We start from the raw sequence: 16,716 nt of genomic DNA on the forward strand, positions 1-16,716 counted from the left end.
TACCAGACTGCCTGGATTCAAATCCAGCTCTTACACTTAAAAGCTGTGTGACCTTGAGCAACGTTCTTGAACCTGTATACGCTTAGTTTCCCCATCCAGATGAGATAGGGAAACTGAAAGACTCCATAGAAAATCTGCTTTTTGCTCCTTTTCCTGCTTCTATTCTTGCTAGGACGTGCACTGCCCACTTTACACAAGCCTCATAACACAAACAGTGTCCTCCTTGCAAAGGACAAGGAGTTGATGATTTCTCTAGAACAGACGACATCTAAGGAAGGACCAGGTAAGAATGACTGGACATGCCATTATATGCGTGTTCCAGACCACTGGAATTCCCGGCTCCAAGGAATAACATCTGGGCCTTTGTCACTGTTCAAACCAGTTCCTGGCTGCCTGCAAGGACACATACACCAGACCGCCACCCTCAACAAAAACCCCAGACCCTGAACATAGACAAGACTCATACCCCCTTTCCTTTCTGAGTCTCCCAGGCATTCTGTCTCCACCTGCACTCTCTTAATACCTCCAACAAACTCTGCTTTCACTTCCTGCTGGCTTGGGTTTGATTTCTAGCCTGTGAGCAGCCAGGGCCCCTCTTGGCTGGACCCGTGGGACCCCCTCTGGGTCCTGGGAGGCAGCCTGCTGACATCACAGGGAATGGAGAGTGATAGTCCCCACCTCAAGGACTGATAAGATGATTCAATGAGCAAGTGACACATACAAAGTGCTTGGAACAGTGCCAGGCACGGAAACACTCGCTAAGGGTGTGCTAGTTCTTATTTACTCATACTCCTGTTTCCTTTCTTTTTTTTTTTTTTTTTTAAGATTTTATTTATTTATTTGACAGAGAGAGACACAGCGAGAGAGGGAACACAAGCCGGGGGAGTGGGAGAGGAAGAAGCAGGCTCCCCGCTGAGCAAGGAGCCCGATGTGGGGCTCGATCCCAGAACCCCGGGATCATGACCCGAGCCGAAGGCAGATGCTTAATGACTGAGCCACCCAGGTGCCCCTCCTGTTTCCTTTCAAAAAGGATTTCATTTCAGCCCTTCAACAGTTATTTATTGAACACCTGGATGGTGATGGAGAGTCCCTGCCCTGGAGATGTTCCCAGCTGAGCAGACATTTATAATCTAGTGTGATGGGTGCCCTGAGAGAAGGAATCCAGGGGGATATGGAGCCCAGCGGGGCAGCTAACCTGTGCTTGGGGTACCGGGAGAGGCTCTGAGAGTAAAAACGACTGCTGAAGAAGGGAGAGCTGAGAGCTGCACAGACAGGAGAAAGCATGTGCTGAGTTGGGAAACAACAGGACACATTTGGGGAACTTCAAGGGGTTTCTGTGCCGTGGAAGGCACTGGGTGTGGGCGCTGGGAGACCAGGCAGGAGTCAGGCTATGAGGCACCTGGGGGCTGGGACCAAGGGTTTGTTCTGCCACTGGACAGGGGGCAGGGGGACAGCCAGCACTGAAGAATTTTCAATAGGGCATGACCACCATGAAATTGTAGTTCTAGAAAGATCCCTGGAGGCAGCACAGAAGGTGCATCAGAAGGGATTGAGATGGTAAGGTCGACGGCATGCTGAGCAGCAGGTGCAGTGATCCCGACGGGAAAGTGTGGGGCCTGAACTTGGCAGTGGCAGTGGGAAGAGGAGGAGGTAGAGTAAAGGTAGTAGCTGAGTCTCAGTGATGGATCGGATGCAGGGGCGCGGGCCAGGGAGGAGACTGGCTGATGCTCGGGCAGAAGGCTGTGGTTTTCAAGACAGGAGGAGAAGCAGGTCTGATGAGTCTGAGAAGTCAGAGCCAGCAGGGCCGGTGGTGGAGGAATATGGGAGTCGGGAGCACAGCTCGGAATATGGGAGTTGGGAGCACGGTGGGGAGCCTTGTGTGGGGAGAAGATGACTCCTGTCCACCCTCCACTGTCCCCATGAGTCTGTGCAGAGGGAGAAGACAGAGCAGAGGCAGGGGTCCTAAAGAACGTGGGCTTGGAAGACCCAAGTGTGCTGCTTGAGTAGATGGAGGAGCTACCACAGAAACCAAGGAAGGACAGAACTTCTGAGTGCAGGGAGTCGTCCTCTGGGTCAGTTCCACAGAGAGGTCGTCTAAAGTAACGACAGAACACACCCTTTGGACTTGGCCCTGTGAGAGCGAAGGGTGGATGGACTCGGGCCACGTCCAGGGACAGGAACGGGGCAGGCTGCAGCAGCACTGAAAGAGGGCGGCAGTGAGAAGTGAGGGCAACAAGCGTGGGCAGCTCTTCGCGTCCCAGGTGAGGCTCAGGGCCAGGCTGGCACCCACCACTGAACAAGGGAGACAGGCCTTTGATCCTCGTGGAGCTCATGGTCTAGCGATGGCCTCCAGATTCTCTGAAGCAGAGGCAATTGGGCTGCCAAGAGAGGGGGAGAAGTGACGGAGGAGAGGGTGTGAGGAGGCAGGGAAGGGCTTGTGATGGCCCTGAGCAGGATGGAAGAGGGTCCTTTTAAAGGTACGACACAGGGGCGCCCGGCTGGCTCAGTCAGTGGAGCGTGAGACTCTTGGTCTCGGGGTTGTGAGTTGGAGCCCCCATGTTGGGTGTAGAGATTCCTTCAATAAATAAAACTTTAAAGAAACAATAAAATAAAATCTTTAAAAAATAAAAATAAAAATAACTGTAAGACACAAATTGCCTTGAGTTTCCTGGGAGCTGAAGAAAAGCATTAGTTAGAAGCATTAGTTATAAGACGAAAAGCATGCCAGGAGATGCACAGGTTTTCTGGGGGATTAAGGTCTAAGGAGAACATTCCCCATGGGCCCTCCAAAATGGGACATTAAATAACAGTGGTCACTGTCCTTGGGGCTAGCCACCTTGCAGATGGAACATGAGTGCATACGGTTGTGCCAGGGGGCAGGACGGTCATGCAGGGACAGCAGATCCATGAAACATACAATCTATTTGTTCTCAAGTCTTTCTTCTATTTATTTCTTTATTTTAAAAGTTTGTTATTTATTTAAGTAATCTCTACGCCCCTTGTGGGATTTGAACTCACGACCCCAAGATCAAGATTCGCATGCTCTTCTGACTGAGCCAGCCGGGCGCCCCTTTCTTCTTTTTAAAGTACAGAAAAAGGAGGAAGAAAAAGCTATAGCCTTATCACTCAGCGAACATTGGTAATATCTATGTATGGTTTCATCCCCAGATTTTCCCGTGTGTGTACTTATGGAATATCATATTGTAGAGTTTTATATACTGATATTTTTCATTTAACATCACAGCATAGCAAAATGCACTTTTTATAAACATTCGTTTCAATGGCTAAGTAGTCCACGATATATGTACCCAAAATGACTGAGCTGGCCTTCTATTAATCATCCTTAAACTATTTCTAAAAATGCTGATAATAGGGCGCCTGGGTGGCTCAGTTGGTTAAGCAACTGCCTTCAGCTCAGGTCATGATCCTGGAGTCCCTGGATCGAGTCCTGCATCGGGCTCCCTGCTCGGCAGGGAGTCTGCTTCTCCCTCTGACCCTCCCCCCTCTCATGTGCTCTCTCTCATTCTCTCTCTCAAATAAATAAATAAAATCTTCAAAAAAAAAAAAATAAATAAAATAAAATAAAAATGCTGATAATAGACACTACCATTTTTTGAGAACTCATGACTTACTAAGCACTGTGCCAAGTGCTTTTCATTTTTTAAAAAGATTTATTTATTTATTTTAGAGAGAGTGTGTGTGTGTGCGCTTGTGAGCGGGGCGGGGGGTGAGGCACACAGAGGGACAAGCAGACTCCAGCTGAGCGTGGAGCCCGACAAGGGGCTCCATCCCGGGACCCAGAGATCAAGACCTGAGCTGAAACCAAGAGTTGGACGATTAATCGACAGAGCCACCCTGGTGCCCACTAAGTGCTTTTTATACACTTAAATAAGATCCTTATGGTATTTAATTTTACAATAACACCTCTAGGTAGAGACTACTCGAATCCGTATTTTATAGAAGAAACTAGAGCCCAGAGAGCTACTTTCCAGGTCCTTGCTATCATACATGACCATGCAAGGAACATCTTTTTACATTGTCTGGGGCAAATGTGATGCTCTGAGTGCCGGCCACTCCTCCACCTCCACGCTGGCTGAGGACAGCAGGGGATCAGGTACCCGACCCCAGAGCCACCACTGCCTGGTCAAAGGCAGCTGTCCACTTGCTGACTGCAGCCCACGCTGGACCCAGGCACTGGAACTCCAGCAAACACCATCACCATGCTGGGCAGTGACTGGCCTGAACAGATCATCACTCTTAGGAAGTCTGAATGCCAGACACCGAGGAAGGAGACAGATGGGACTGACTTAGAGGCAGCGCTGGAGAGAAGGCAGCAGGGAGAACAGGTGAAGAAGAGAGGAGGGGGTGAAGGAAGGGGAGGGGAGAGAAAAGGAGGGAGGGAAAGGGACAGAGGGACAGAGGGAGGGAGAGGAGGAGAGAGAGAGAGATGGAGTGAGGGGTTTGAAGCAGCAGTGGGAAGCGCAGGTAGTTAAGACTAAGAAGCTGGGGCCCGGGAACAGTGGGGTGACTAGTTAGGAGCCAAGGGGACACACCAGTTAGTGAACAATCGTGAAGGGCACTGAGGCACAGCTGTAGGGCTACAGATACCATTTCCCGGGCTTCCTCCCCTCCCCACACCTCCTTACACTCGTCCCCACCCCCAGTGGCCAGTGCTGTCTCACACCTGTTCTGGGCCTCCGAATGCCCCCACCCTGCTTCCTAAGGAACCCAGTGCACTGCGCTCCAAGTGGTAATTCACCCCAAGGGGTACCAACGGGTGTGGGAGGAAAATTCTAATTAATGTCTAATTTATTTACTTTCTTTTTTTTATAAAGATTTTATTTATTTATTTGACACACAGAGAGATAGAGAACACAAGCACGGGGGAGCGGCAGGCAGAGGGAGAGGGAGAAGCAGGCTCCCCGCTGAGCAGGGAGCCCGATGCGGGGCTCGATCCCAGGACCCTGGAATCATGACCTGAGCCGAAGGCAGATGCTTAACCGACTGAGCCACCCAGGTGCCCCTAATTAATGTCTAATTTAAAAAAACCAAGAAATTAAGATTATTAACATACAACGTAGCTATGGATGACAGAGCATGTATATCATATATAAAGAAACATACAGGGCGCCTGGGTGGCTCAGTTGGTTAAGCGACTGCCTTCGGCTCAGGTCATGATCCTGGAGTCCCGGGATCGAGTCCCACATCAGGCTCCCTGCTTGGTAGGGAGTCTGCTTCTCCCTCTGACCCTCTCATGCTCTATCTCATTCTCTCTCTCAAATAAATAAATAAAATCTTTAAAAAAAAAAAAAAAGAAACATACATCCTCAGGGCGCATGCTCAAAATTTCTTGCTGCTAGGATACCTGATCAAGACAGTCTGGAAACCAGGGGTGCCTGGGTGGCTCAGTCGTTAAACGTCTGCCTTCAGCTCAGGTCATGATCCCAGGGTCCTGGGATCGAGCCCCGCATCGGGCTCCCTGCTCCGCGGGAAGCCTGCTTCTCCCTCTCCCACTCCCCCTGCTTGTGTTCCTGCTCTCACTGTGTCTCTCTCTGTCAAATAAATAAACAAAATCTTTAAAAAAAAAAAAAAAAGACAGTCTGGAAACCAGTCCTCTGGGAGGAAGAATCTAGGTTTCGGAGGTAACGTGTGGGCTTGGGTTCTAATCTCGGTTCAGTCACTTGCAAACTGTGTGGCCTTGGGTGACGTACGTAGTGACGCTGACTCCGTTTCTTGGGGTATAAAACAGGGACAGGGGCGCCTGGGTGGCTCAGTCGTTAAGCGTCTGCCTTCGGCTCAGGTCATGGTCCCAGGGTCCTGGGATCGAGTCCCGCATCGGGCTCCCTGCTCAGCGGGAAGCCTGCTTCTCCCTCTCGCTCTGCCCCTGCTTGTGTTCCCTCTCTCACGTTCTCTCTCTGTGTCAAATAAATAAAATAAAATCTTTAAAAAAAACCAAAAAAAACAGGGACAGTGCGTGTGCCTGCCACACGGGTTGCTACAAAGCCGGGCCCACGGCGGGCCTCACGGAGCTGGGCGTACCAGTGAACTGCCCACTGTCTTTCCTCACCTTGCCACTAAGGGGGTTTCTCTCAGCCCGGACCACGTTGCCCACCATGTCACAGAAGTTCACCCCGTTTGGAAGCCTGTTTGGTGCAGGGCTGTTAGACGGTGTGTACTGGTACAGCTCCGCCAGCAGATCTTTATGGGCTATTTTCTGAAACAAAAGCAGAGTATGGAAATGAGGTCCGTCATTTGACAGTTTAAAACTAATACTAGGATATCTTCCCTTTTCCATCACGAAGACGATATAAACATCTTCGAAAACACCGAAGAAAAAAAATGGGGGTGCATTCATGACCCCAGCACCTCTTCCCAAATTCCTGTTTGTGTCATTTCTATCTTCCATTTTAGGCTTTGAGCACCTGTATATAAATAGGTATGTGCAACTTCACTCACTTTACAAAACATAAACACACACACACACACTCTTTAGGCCCTGCTTTCTCCACTTTAGATTTTCCACATTGCTACACTGTCTTCAAATTTATCGCTTCGGATAATAGAGCCTGTTAAGGAGATGTGCTATCATTTAATTAACTACTCACTGATGACCTCCAAATAATATTACCATTATTAATGATTGGAGCATATAGTTTCTTCCCTTTTAGGCTTATTTATTTAGAAATAATTTCAGAAAGAGGCAATATAATAACTATCAAAAATGTGAAAATACAGAAAATTGGAAAGAGGAAACCGATCACCATCACCCAAGGCACCTACTGGAAAGGTTCTGAGGGACTGAGCGACTTTCTAACAGGGCTATGGCCTTGGCATCGGCAGAACTCCCTGATGAACTGCTCTGACCCTGACTCAGACAACCTGGGCCCGAGGTCAGCGCCACCACTGACTAGCTGGGCCACCTTGGGCAGGGCATTCACATCTGCTCGGCCCCCATCAGAGGTAGTCTGGCACTTCTGACCCACTCTCGAGCATCGGGCTTTGTGCTGCGTGGAAATTTCCTAGGCTGAGAAGTGAAAACGTAACAATAACAGATGGTTTTGTGTGCTCTGGCATTTAAAGGTTTGAATATATATGACCTGGGTAGTTGAAAGAGCCAGCTTGGGAGAATCTTCACTGGGTGGCTTCGAGGTGGGGCCAGATTGCTGCTGCAGAGGCAGAAGCCAGCCTGGCCATGGGCGGCTGGCGGGGGCTCTGCCCATCAGCCAGGTGCACGATGCTGGACAGGCCATTGACCTACTCCTGACTGTCAGCTTCCTGCGGCATCCAAGTGACGGACATACGTGCACCACGGTGTGAACGGGTCTCTTGGAGCGGGGCAGCACCAGGGCTCACATGAGCCCACTCTGAACTTACTGTTTCTAAGAGGAACCACCTTTGAACGCTCTACAAATAAACAGACAAATGGCCTCTGGAACACCCCTCATTCTACCCCTTTGAGGGTGGTATGAGAAATTCCTGCATTATTAAGATACCTTAAGATCCTCTAAAAAGGGGCACCCTGAGGTTTTCCTGCACCATCACCAGGCAGGTGCCAAGCGTGCCCCCCCCAGGACTAAAATATAATTTCGTGCCCAGCAGAAACCAGTCAGAAAGAGACCCAGCAATAGATCCCTTACCCTTTTAAAAATGAAAGATCTGACATTCCTGGATTCTGAGCCTCTGCAAGTATACTCTGATTTGCTTTGACTCTTGTCTGCAGAAGAATGGAAGAGAAACAGGATGTGAGTAACCGTGGGGTCTGTCCCCTGCTGTGCGGTAATTATAGCTGTGGTTTTTCACTGGGCCTGAGCTGCCAGATGCCAGCCACACTGGTAGGCTCACCAGACCCCACCTGCGCTGCTGACTCACTAAGATTCCCCTCCTGATGGGTTAGACTCCTTGCCCCAGCAGGAGCAGACAGAGCCTGGGCTGTGAAGGCAGGCTGGGACCCGAATCCAGGACCCACTGCAGACAAGCTGTTCCTTCATCTGTAAACTGGGTTCAGTGGCACGTAGCCCACAGGTGGGGACATTAGGAAGATCTAACAAGGGAGTCCGAGTAAGAGCTGTGGAGCAGTGCGCCACATAGCAGGCCGTCTCTAAGTGTGCTGTCCTCTCCTCCTAACTTGCCCAATGCTAGCAACTCAGACGTGAGGCTCCTTCAGAGGAGGACAAAAACATCCCCAGCTGAAACGCTGGATTCCTGCTTAACTGCATTTGAGAAACTAACGAAAGCCGAACCCCGCAAAAACACCAGCAAGGCTATGAGAAAGGATTTTTGCCTCTGTCTCCTGGGCCGTCGTGACTTTTCTCTCTCAAAGCCTTCTTCTCCAACTCGAATCTCTCAATTGCCTTCAAAAACCAAAAAGAAAAGGGGCATTAAGGATTCATTAGATCTTGGAGGGGAATGGGGGGTCAGAGACCAGGCCACTTCTCCTGTTGGTGTGCAAAAGGCCTGGAGAAAAGTCGGTGGCACATCTTGCTGTCTTCCCCGTAGGTGCTAGGGCCTCAGTGATCGTTGGTGTCACTGACCTCACCCCCCCACCTCCCAGTGTCACCACCAATACACTCCCCCACCCCTGCCCTCTCTCACGCTGCCCCTCCTCCTGGCTATGCCCCCTCTTATCTACACCTCTGAGGGGTACAGGATTTGGAATGGGGTTCCAATCAAGCTCCGCAGGTTAAAAGCTATTGTTCAGACTCTCTGTAGGGGGGCAATGATACCTACCTTCTCGGGTCCTTGTAAGGATCAGATAGAAAGTGTTGAATGCATCTTAAAACTCTAGCACAGAGGCTGCTATCAGATAGGAGCTGCTCAATAAAGGGTAATTATTATTATTATTAATCACCATACCCTTGACTTCTCAAGAGATTTCTCTTGATCTCTGACTCCCCCCACCCCTAATCCCTTCTTGAGGAAAGACAAGGAAAGAAAAAATGAATGTCAGTGACCCAACAAGTTATACTGATTATCAACCATGAGCCCAGCACTGTTCTTGGATAATAAAGTTAACGAAGAATTAGGACTCTGCGCTCTTGCCCTTAGGAATTTACAATCTATTTGGACAGTCACATCAGCATACATGGGTCAATTAAGTCCTAAACTGCTGCGTTTGGGATTCGAACAAATGAGAGTAGTGTAAGTTGGAGCAGGCTCAGAGGACTGCCCAGAAGAGGTGGGACATGAGTGTTGGGGGACATGATGAGGCATCTGTCTGTTGCACTTGATACACTGTGAAATGCCCCTCCAGCTTCCCATCACCGTATCTGAAATCGGCATGTGTGCGGGTGTATGTAGATGGGGAAAGGGGTCACATTGGTAAGGCTGTCAACGCTGTTACTCCAAAAAAAGTAGTCCAAGAGAAAGCATGATGAATGAATTGGATGGATATACACCAATGTAGCAAACAGCAATGTCTCTGAGCCTTATCAGGATGCCACCGTGGCCTATATTGTGTGGGCCTTGGAAGGATGGACAAGATTTGCACACAGAGCAGGCAGGATAGATGAACACCGGAAGAAAAGCAAGTTTTAGGGGGAAATGAGGAGACCAGCACGGGGCTGTTTGCATTTGCGATGACAGCAGTACCTACAAGTGGGAAGTCAACTCCCAAACCTGGCTGATGACCAGCATGGCTGGGGAATTATTCAGATAGACCAGTTCATTAGAGAAGCTCATTCCTGACATCTGCCTTGGGTCATGAACTGTTTATTTACCAAGGCTCCTGAATAGTTCTCTATTTAAATTTTAAAAACAAGTAAATATTTTACAAGGTACAAAATCAAATAGTAGAGTCAAAAGTCTCCCGCCTAACCCCCCTGGCCTCCCAACACCCTTAGTTCTTGCATAGCCTTCCAGAGAAATCCTGTTCAAATGAGAGCGCACAAAACACATAGTCCTGTGTGATGCTCTTTTCACTTTTAGTTTTTTGTTTGTTTGTTTTTTTAAAGATTTTATTTATTCATTTGAGACACAGAGATACAGAGACAGAGAGAGAGCATGAGTAGGGAGAGAGGCAGAGGGAGAGGGAGAAGCAGGCTCCTTGCTGAGCCAGGAGCCCGATGTGGGGCTCGATCCCAGGACCCTGGGATTATGACCTGAGCCGAAGGCAGACGCTTAACCAACTGAACCACCCAGGCGCCCCACTTTTAGTTTTTTTTTTTAATTTTATTTGAGAGAATGAGAGAGAGAGAGGGAGCATGAGTAGGGCGGAGGGCAGAGGAAGAGGGAGAAGCAGACTCCCCGCTGAGCAGGGAGCCCAACGCAGGACTTGATCCCAGGACCCCAAGATCATGACCCGAGCTAAAGGCAGATGCTTAACCGACTGAGCCACCAAGGCACCCGTCACTTTTAGTTTTTAAAAACCTCCCAGGGGAGTCTGATGATCAGTTAGGTCTCAGTGTCATTGCTCCAGGTAGCTGGGACTATGAGGCTGAAGTACAGGAGAGAAGCTAGAATTTGCAACCATTATCATTCATTCCACAAGTATTTCCTGAGCACCTGCTAAAGGCCAACGCCACGCCCATGTCAAGGATGCAGCGGTGAGCAGTGAATGCCATCCCTGCCTTCCAAGGGCTCGAGGATTAGTGGGGAGAAGCCAGTGATTATGAGGTGATGGGTGCTGCCGTGGGGAGGGACAGGATGCCAGACGTGTGCCCAGGAGAAGCACCTACGCTAGTCCTGGGGTGGAGGATGCGGGGAAGGCCTTTCCAGAGTAATGAGCTACAGGCAGAGAGCAGAAGGGAGGAAGGCTGGAAAGGAGAGCTAAGCAAGGTTCATGGCCAGAGATGAGGGAAACCCACACTTAGGGCATGGAAGAGGGAACAGAAATAGGACATGGTCATGTGGGATGCGGGGAGGAGGATTTGGGGCTTACTCATTTATTAGTATGCATTATAAAGTACTTCTTACGCACCAGGCTCCGTGCTAGATGCCAGCCGGCAGGGCAGCATGGAGGCTGGAGAAACCAGTCTGGCCAAGGTGCTGACTCAGGAGAAGTGGTCACGCCTGGTGAATAGAGGGCAGGGTGAACTGTAGCCAACAGAGATTGGGCAGGGTAGCCTGGGATGGGCTCCAGGGGCAGAAGGCAGACCCGACAGAGCTGACCAGCTGCTTGGGCAGAGAACAGGAAGGACAGGCAAGGGGTCCCTTCCTCCAGGTCATAGGAGGACCCGAGGTTGCTCGGGCCAGTCCCTTCCTGGTTCTGACTAGCAATGGAGAGCACCTGAGGAGATATGCCAAGGCTGGGCAATCTTGAAAAGCCACCGGATCCTGCTTCTGGGAGCAAAACATTCTCTTTCCTGCTTTTTAAAATTATTAAAAAAAACAAAAAACACAGAATTGACATACAAATACATTTCTGTTGTAAAATACCCAAACACTACAGAAGTATTTAGAGTAAAAAACGGTTTTACTCGTCCATCCCACCCCCCTTTCCAGACCTGACCCCACTGACTGTGTGTATCCTTCCAGACTTTTCTCCTACACGTTTGTACATATAGAATGTCCCTCCTGTGAGCCAGGCACTCTTCTCTGCCCTGATTTAAGGGTCTTTGTGAGTTTTAACTCCTCTAATTCTTCCAACAGCCCCGTGAGGGAGATACTTTATGACTCTTATCCTCATTTTCTAGAAAACAGAGATTCACAAAGGTTAAATAATTTGCCTAATGTCACAAGGCGAGAAAACAACAGAGCAGGAATTTAAAGTTGGACAATCTCACTCTGGAGCCTATGCCTCTAGGGCTCTGCCCTCTCCCACAGATACGCGCACATGCACACACAAGGTTGCTTAATGTCCACGCAATCACTCCAAATAGCGGGTGTGTGTGTGTTTTTTGCCTTTACTCACAATTCAATTGCTGGGGGAGGGCGACTGAAACTAGTGGTCTCATTGCTGCAGGAGTAAACAACAGCTTAACCTCTGTGAAAGACAATTTGACTATTTACCAAAATCTGAAATTTCAATTCTAGGACTCTACCTGCAGAAATACTTGCAAATGAACCCCAAGATACATATACAGAAATATTCACATGTTCACTCTGATGAAAATACCACTCAAATATTTATCAAAATGGAATAGTTGAATTAATTATGCCACATCCAATGTATAGAATATTATGCAGCCACAAAAAGAATGGGGCAGGTCAACAGTACTGACTTTGAAGAATCTCCAAGAGATATTTATGCTAAAAGTAAATGAATAAGAAAAAAAAACCAAAGCAGGTTAAAAAACAGTATTTATGGTATGACCCTACTCACATTAAAAAAAAGAAAACAATAACCCTAAATACATGTGTTCTACATTTTTAAATGTATAAAAAAACTTCTGGAAGGATACACACCAAGCAATTAATTATGGTCACCTCTAAGGAGGAAAATAGGGCTAGGAGTGAAATGACTTGCACAGTTTACTTATATACTCATAGATGGTTTGAGTTATTTATTTATCTATTTATTTATTTAAAAAGTATTTATTTTTGGGGGGGTGCCTAGGTGGCTCAGTCGTTAAGCGTCTGCCTTCGGCTCGGGTCATGATCCCAGGGTCCTGGGATCGAGACCCGCATCGGGCTCCCTGCTCAGCGGGAAGCCTGCTTCTCCCTCTCCCACTCCCCCTGCTTGTGTTCCCTCTCTCGCGGTATCTCTCTCTCTGTCAAATAAATAAATAAAAATCTTTAAAAATAAATAAATAAATAAAAATTATTTTTTATTTTTTAGAGAAAGAGAGTGTGTGAGCAGGGGGTAGGGGTGCAGGAAGAGGGAGAGAGAGAGAGAGAGAGAATCCCAAACAGACTCCATGCTGAGCGCCACGCTCAATGTGGGGCTCAATCACACGACCCTGAGATCATGACCTGGACCTTGGACATTCAACCAACTGAGCCATCCAGGCGCCCCAGTTTGAGTATTTTAGAATAAACATGCATCCCTTGCCATTTAAATTAAAACAAAACAAAACAAAAAGATGGACTCAAGAGATGAACTGACCCCTAAAGTCAGCACTAGAAAAGTTGGGGGAGAGGGTGAAGCTGAAACCTGTGGAGACAATCACCAGCTCAGGGCCCCGGGGACAGAGGAACTTGGTGGAAAGCAAGCTGCCAAGGGGGGTGGGGTTAGGAGATTTAATCGGAGTGAACTGGCAGAAAATATTTGCAAAAGACACATCTGGTAAAGGGCTGTTCCCCCAAATATGCAAAGAATTCTTAAAACCCAACCATAAGAAAACAAACAACTCAATCAAAAAATGGGGCAAAGACTTGCACCCCTCCTAAGAAGATTGACAGATGGTAAGCAGGCATATGAAAAGATGTTCAATAGCACATGTCATTAGAGAATTGCAAATTCAAACGACAAGGAGATATCGCTATATACTGATTAGAATGGCCAAGATCCAGCATGCTGACAACACCAAATGCTGGTGAGGATGGGGAGCAACAGGAGCTCTTATTCGTGGCTGCTGGGAATGCAAAGTGGTGCAGCCACTTTGGGAGACAGTTTGGTGGTTTCTTACAAAACTCAACATACTCTTACCAGATGGTCCGGGAATCGCGCTCCTCATTATTTACCCAAATGAACTGAAAATATATGTCCACACAAAACCCTGCACATAGATGTTCACAGCAGCCTTGTGTATAATTGCCAAAACTTGGAAGCAAACAAGAGGTGAACAGGTAAATAAACTGTGGTACATCCAGAGAAAGGAGTATTATTCAGTGCCAAAAAGAAATGAGCTATCAAGCCATGAAAAGACATGGCGGAACCTTAAATGCCTATTACTAAGTGAAAGAAGCCAGCGTAGGGCGCCTGGGTGGCTCAGTTGGTTAAGCGACTGCCTTCGGCTCAGGTCATGATCCTGGAGTCCCGGGATCGAGTCCCGCATCGGGCTCCCTGCTCAGCAGGGAGTCTGCTTCTCCCTCTGACCCTCCCCCCTCTCATGTGCTCTCTCTCTCCTCTCATCCTCTCTCTCAAATAAATAAATAAAATCTTAAAAAAAAAAAAAAAAAAAAGAAGCCAGCGTACTGTAGGGTTCTAACTCTAGGTCATTCTGAAAAGGTAAAACTATGGAGACAGCAGAAAGTTCAGGTGTGGTGAGGAGTCGGCGGGGGTGAAGAGGAGGAGCACAGAGGATTTTTAGGGCAGTGAGACTCTTCTGTACGATACTACAAAGGTGAATATATGTCATTACACATTTCTCCACACAGAATGTACAGCACCAAGAGAGAACCCTAATGTAAATGACGACTTTCGGGTGATAATGATGTGTCCATGCAGGTTCATCAATTGTAACAAATGTACCACTGTGGTGATGGGGATCTTGCCCATGCGTTGGGACAGGGGTATGTGGGAACTCTGTACTTTCAGCTCAATTTTGCTGTGGACCTAAAACTGCTCCAAAAAAATTAAGTTGGCTAAGTAATAAAATATCTTTGAGATCTCTATTGTGCAAATGTGCTTTCAAATAAATGGGGGAGCCCCCAGAGCCCTTCCTGCCGGGAAGCCTCGTCTCAGCACCCATAACTCACCAGGCTGTTGGCCAACAGGCTGGGACTCAGATCGAGCTCAGCAATCCTTTGGTTCACCCGGTGTATGGAGCCAATAAGGCAGCCTGGGAGGGGGGTCTGCTAAGGAAACACTCTGGGTACTGATCACACAGGCATGGGGCAGGCTAGCCTAGCTCACTCTCTTTCTGAGCTGTCTCTCTACTTAACTATTTTCTTTACAAACATTCACACTTCTTTTATCGTTTTAAATGAGTTGCTTTATGAATTCTAAATGAAAATTAACCATATCCTAGACACCTTAGAAAATATAAAAGGAATCATCCATTATGCTACCACACTAACAACTTCTGTTAGGATTTGGGGAGATTTCCTTCCAGTATTTTTTATATACATACCTTTTTACATAATTATCATCTCAGTGAATGTCTACTTTAGGACTCTGACTTCTCTTCCACTCGTTATTATGATCATTTTCCATAAAGCTAAATAATCCTAATAATATTTTATATATTTATTTTTTTTTAAAGATTGTATTTATTTATTTGACAGAGAGACACACGAGAGAGGGAACATAAGCAGGGGGAGTAGGAGAGGGAGAAGCAGGCCTCCCGCCCAGCAGGGAGCCCAATGCGGGGCTCGATCCCAGGACCCTGGGATCATGACCTGAGCCAAAGGCAGACGCTTAACTACTGAGCCACCCAGGCGCCCCAATCCTCGTAATATTTTAAATGGCATTATGAATGCATTTAGAGAATGCACCTTAACGCACTTAACTGCTCATGGCTATTGAATATTTCAGTTGTTCATAATTTCTTACAATTAAAAATAATGCCGTGATGCACATAGTCAGAGAGCTGTTTCCGTATTTTGGATAATTCCTTCAAGGGAGATTTTCAGGTGAGGGATGACTGGGTCAGAGGGTATCTCGACCTTGTTTATCACTGTTGAAGTCTCTGCTCAGCTCAAGGGCCCCTCTTGTTACCCTCTCTGTGCTTGCGTTTCTTTCTGTCTTGGCCTCAATTAGTCTAGGATATATCTTTTGTAGAAGCCCCATAATCCTATCACTCCTCACTGCCTCCACATAAAGCAGGGTTCACTCTTATTTCCATTACCCTCAAGGGTTCTTACAGATGGAGGATACTTGACAAATGAAGATGCCAAGGAGGGACATGACAAATCACAGGAAGTGAAATGGGTTAGTTAGGTTGAGATGAGTGAGGGATTAAGAAGAAAGAGGGGACATTAGAAAAAGGCCTGGGAAAGTGAGTCCCTGAAGCAGACCCTGATGGGATCGCTTGTGCTCATCTCGAGAAGGGTCCCTGAGAGGTGCAGAAGGGGAGGGGATGTAGAGGGACACATGCAGCAGCAGGACTCGAAGGTCAATGAGCTCTTGATGAGACGAGACGACCTGGGGTTATTTATAACCCAAGAGGGTTATTTGCTGGATGAGCTCTAAGGTCCTCCAGAGATGGGCTTCTGAGGGTCCCTGGCAGAGAGTTCAGAGTCAGAAGTGAGATGTGGATCAATGAAGGCAGGGCTAGAGAAGTCAGATGCTGGAAGAGCCCGGGGCGGGGGCGGGGGGGGGCAGATGCCAGAAAGGGCAAACTCTGAGCCCAAGCAGAAGGTGGGGCAGGTAATGAGAAGAGGCGAGGTCAACTGGAGTGAGAACACCAACAACTAAGTTGGGTCTTCAGCTCACTTATCTGGGGGCAGAGCGCTACACCGGGACTTCTTAGTTGCTATCTATAATTCTTTGGAAGATAGAAGAGAAAGAATGAGACAATAGAAAAAAAAAATGAGCTTTTTTTTTTTCATCTTCTTCCCCATTCTTTCAACAAATGTTTCCCGTACTTCTTCCTCTGGGGCCCTGATTATCCTAGAAAAATAAACTCAAATCAAGCAATCCGTCACAGTCTCACAGGTTCTTTTAGAGGATAGGTAGGGCTTAACTAACTGAAAAAACTTAACGAGCACAGAAGGAAAGGAGCTGATCGTGCGAGTCACAGACGCAGGCGCTGGTTACCCCTCTGTGGCAGGTGCACTTGGCCTGGATTGTAGACGGCACCAAAGAAGGATACAGGGTGGGTTGTCCTCCAGACTCTTCCTCAGGGCATTTTTCACCGCATCCCGTGTCCTGAGGGAGACAGTCAGGTGCTCATCCACGGGCACCACTGGCAAGGCAGTGACATTGATGACATCCATGTTCCTGAAATAAACCAT

The 16,716-nt window shown here is 47.9% G+C and overlaps 1 protein-coding gene across 1 annotated transcript in view; it reads right to left on the bottom strand.

The window, feature by feature from the left end:
• The window catches only part of FAM227A (family with sequence similarity 227 member A), a 66,624-nt gene extending 49,908 nt beyond the window's left edge, over positions 1-16,716 (bottom strand). The window contains exons 1-5 of the mRNA XM_032416493.1: positions 16,575-16,716; positions 14,518-14,600; positions 8,282-8,351; positions 7,638-7,714; positions 6,068-6,214 (exon numbers count right to left, since the gene is read on the bottom strand). Of these exons, the coding sequence (XP_032272384.1) occupies positions 6,068-6,214; positions 7,638-7,714; positions 8,282-8,351; positions 14,518-14,600; positions 16,575-16,716 (519 nt within the window). The remainder of the gene's footprint in view (positions 1-6,067; positions 6,215-7,637; positions 7,715-8,281; positions 8,352-14,517; positions 14,601-16,574) is intronic.

This window comes from Phoca vitulina, unplaced genomic scaffold (genome assembly GCF_004348235.1).
Source record: "Phoca vitulina isolate PV1807 unplaced genomic scaffold, GSC_HSeal_1.0 scaffold19, whole genome shotgun sequence".
NCBI lineage: Eukaryota > Metazoa > Chordata > Mammalia > Carnivora > Phocidae > Phoca > Phoca vitulina.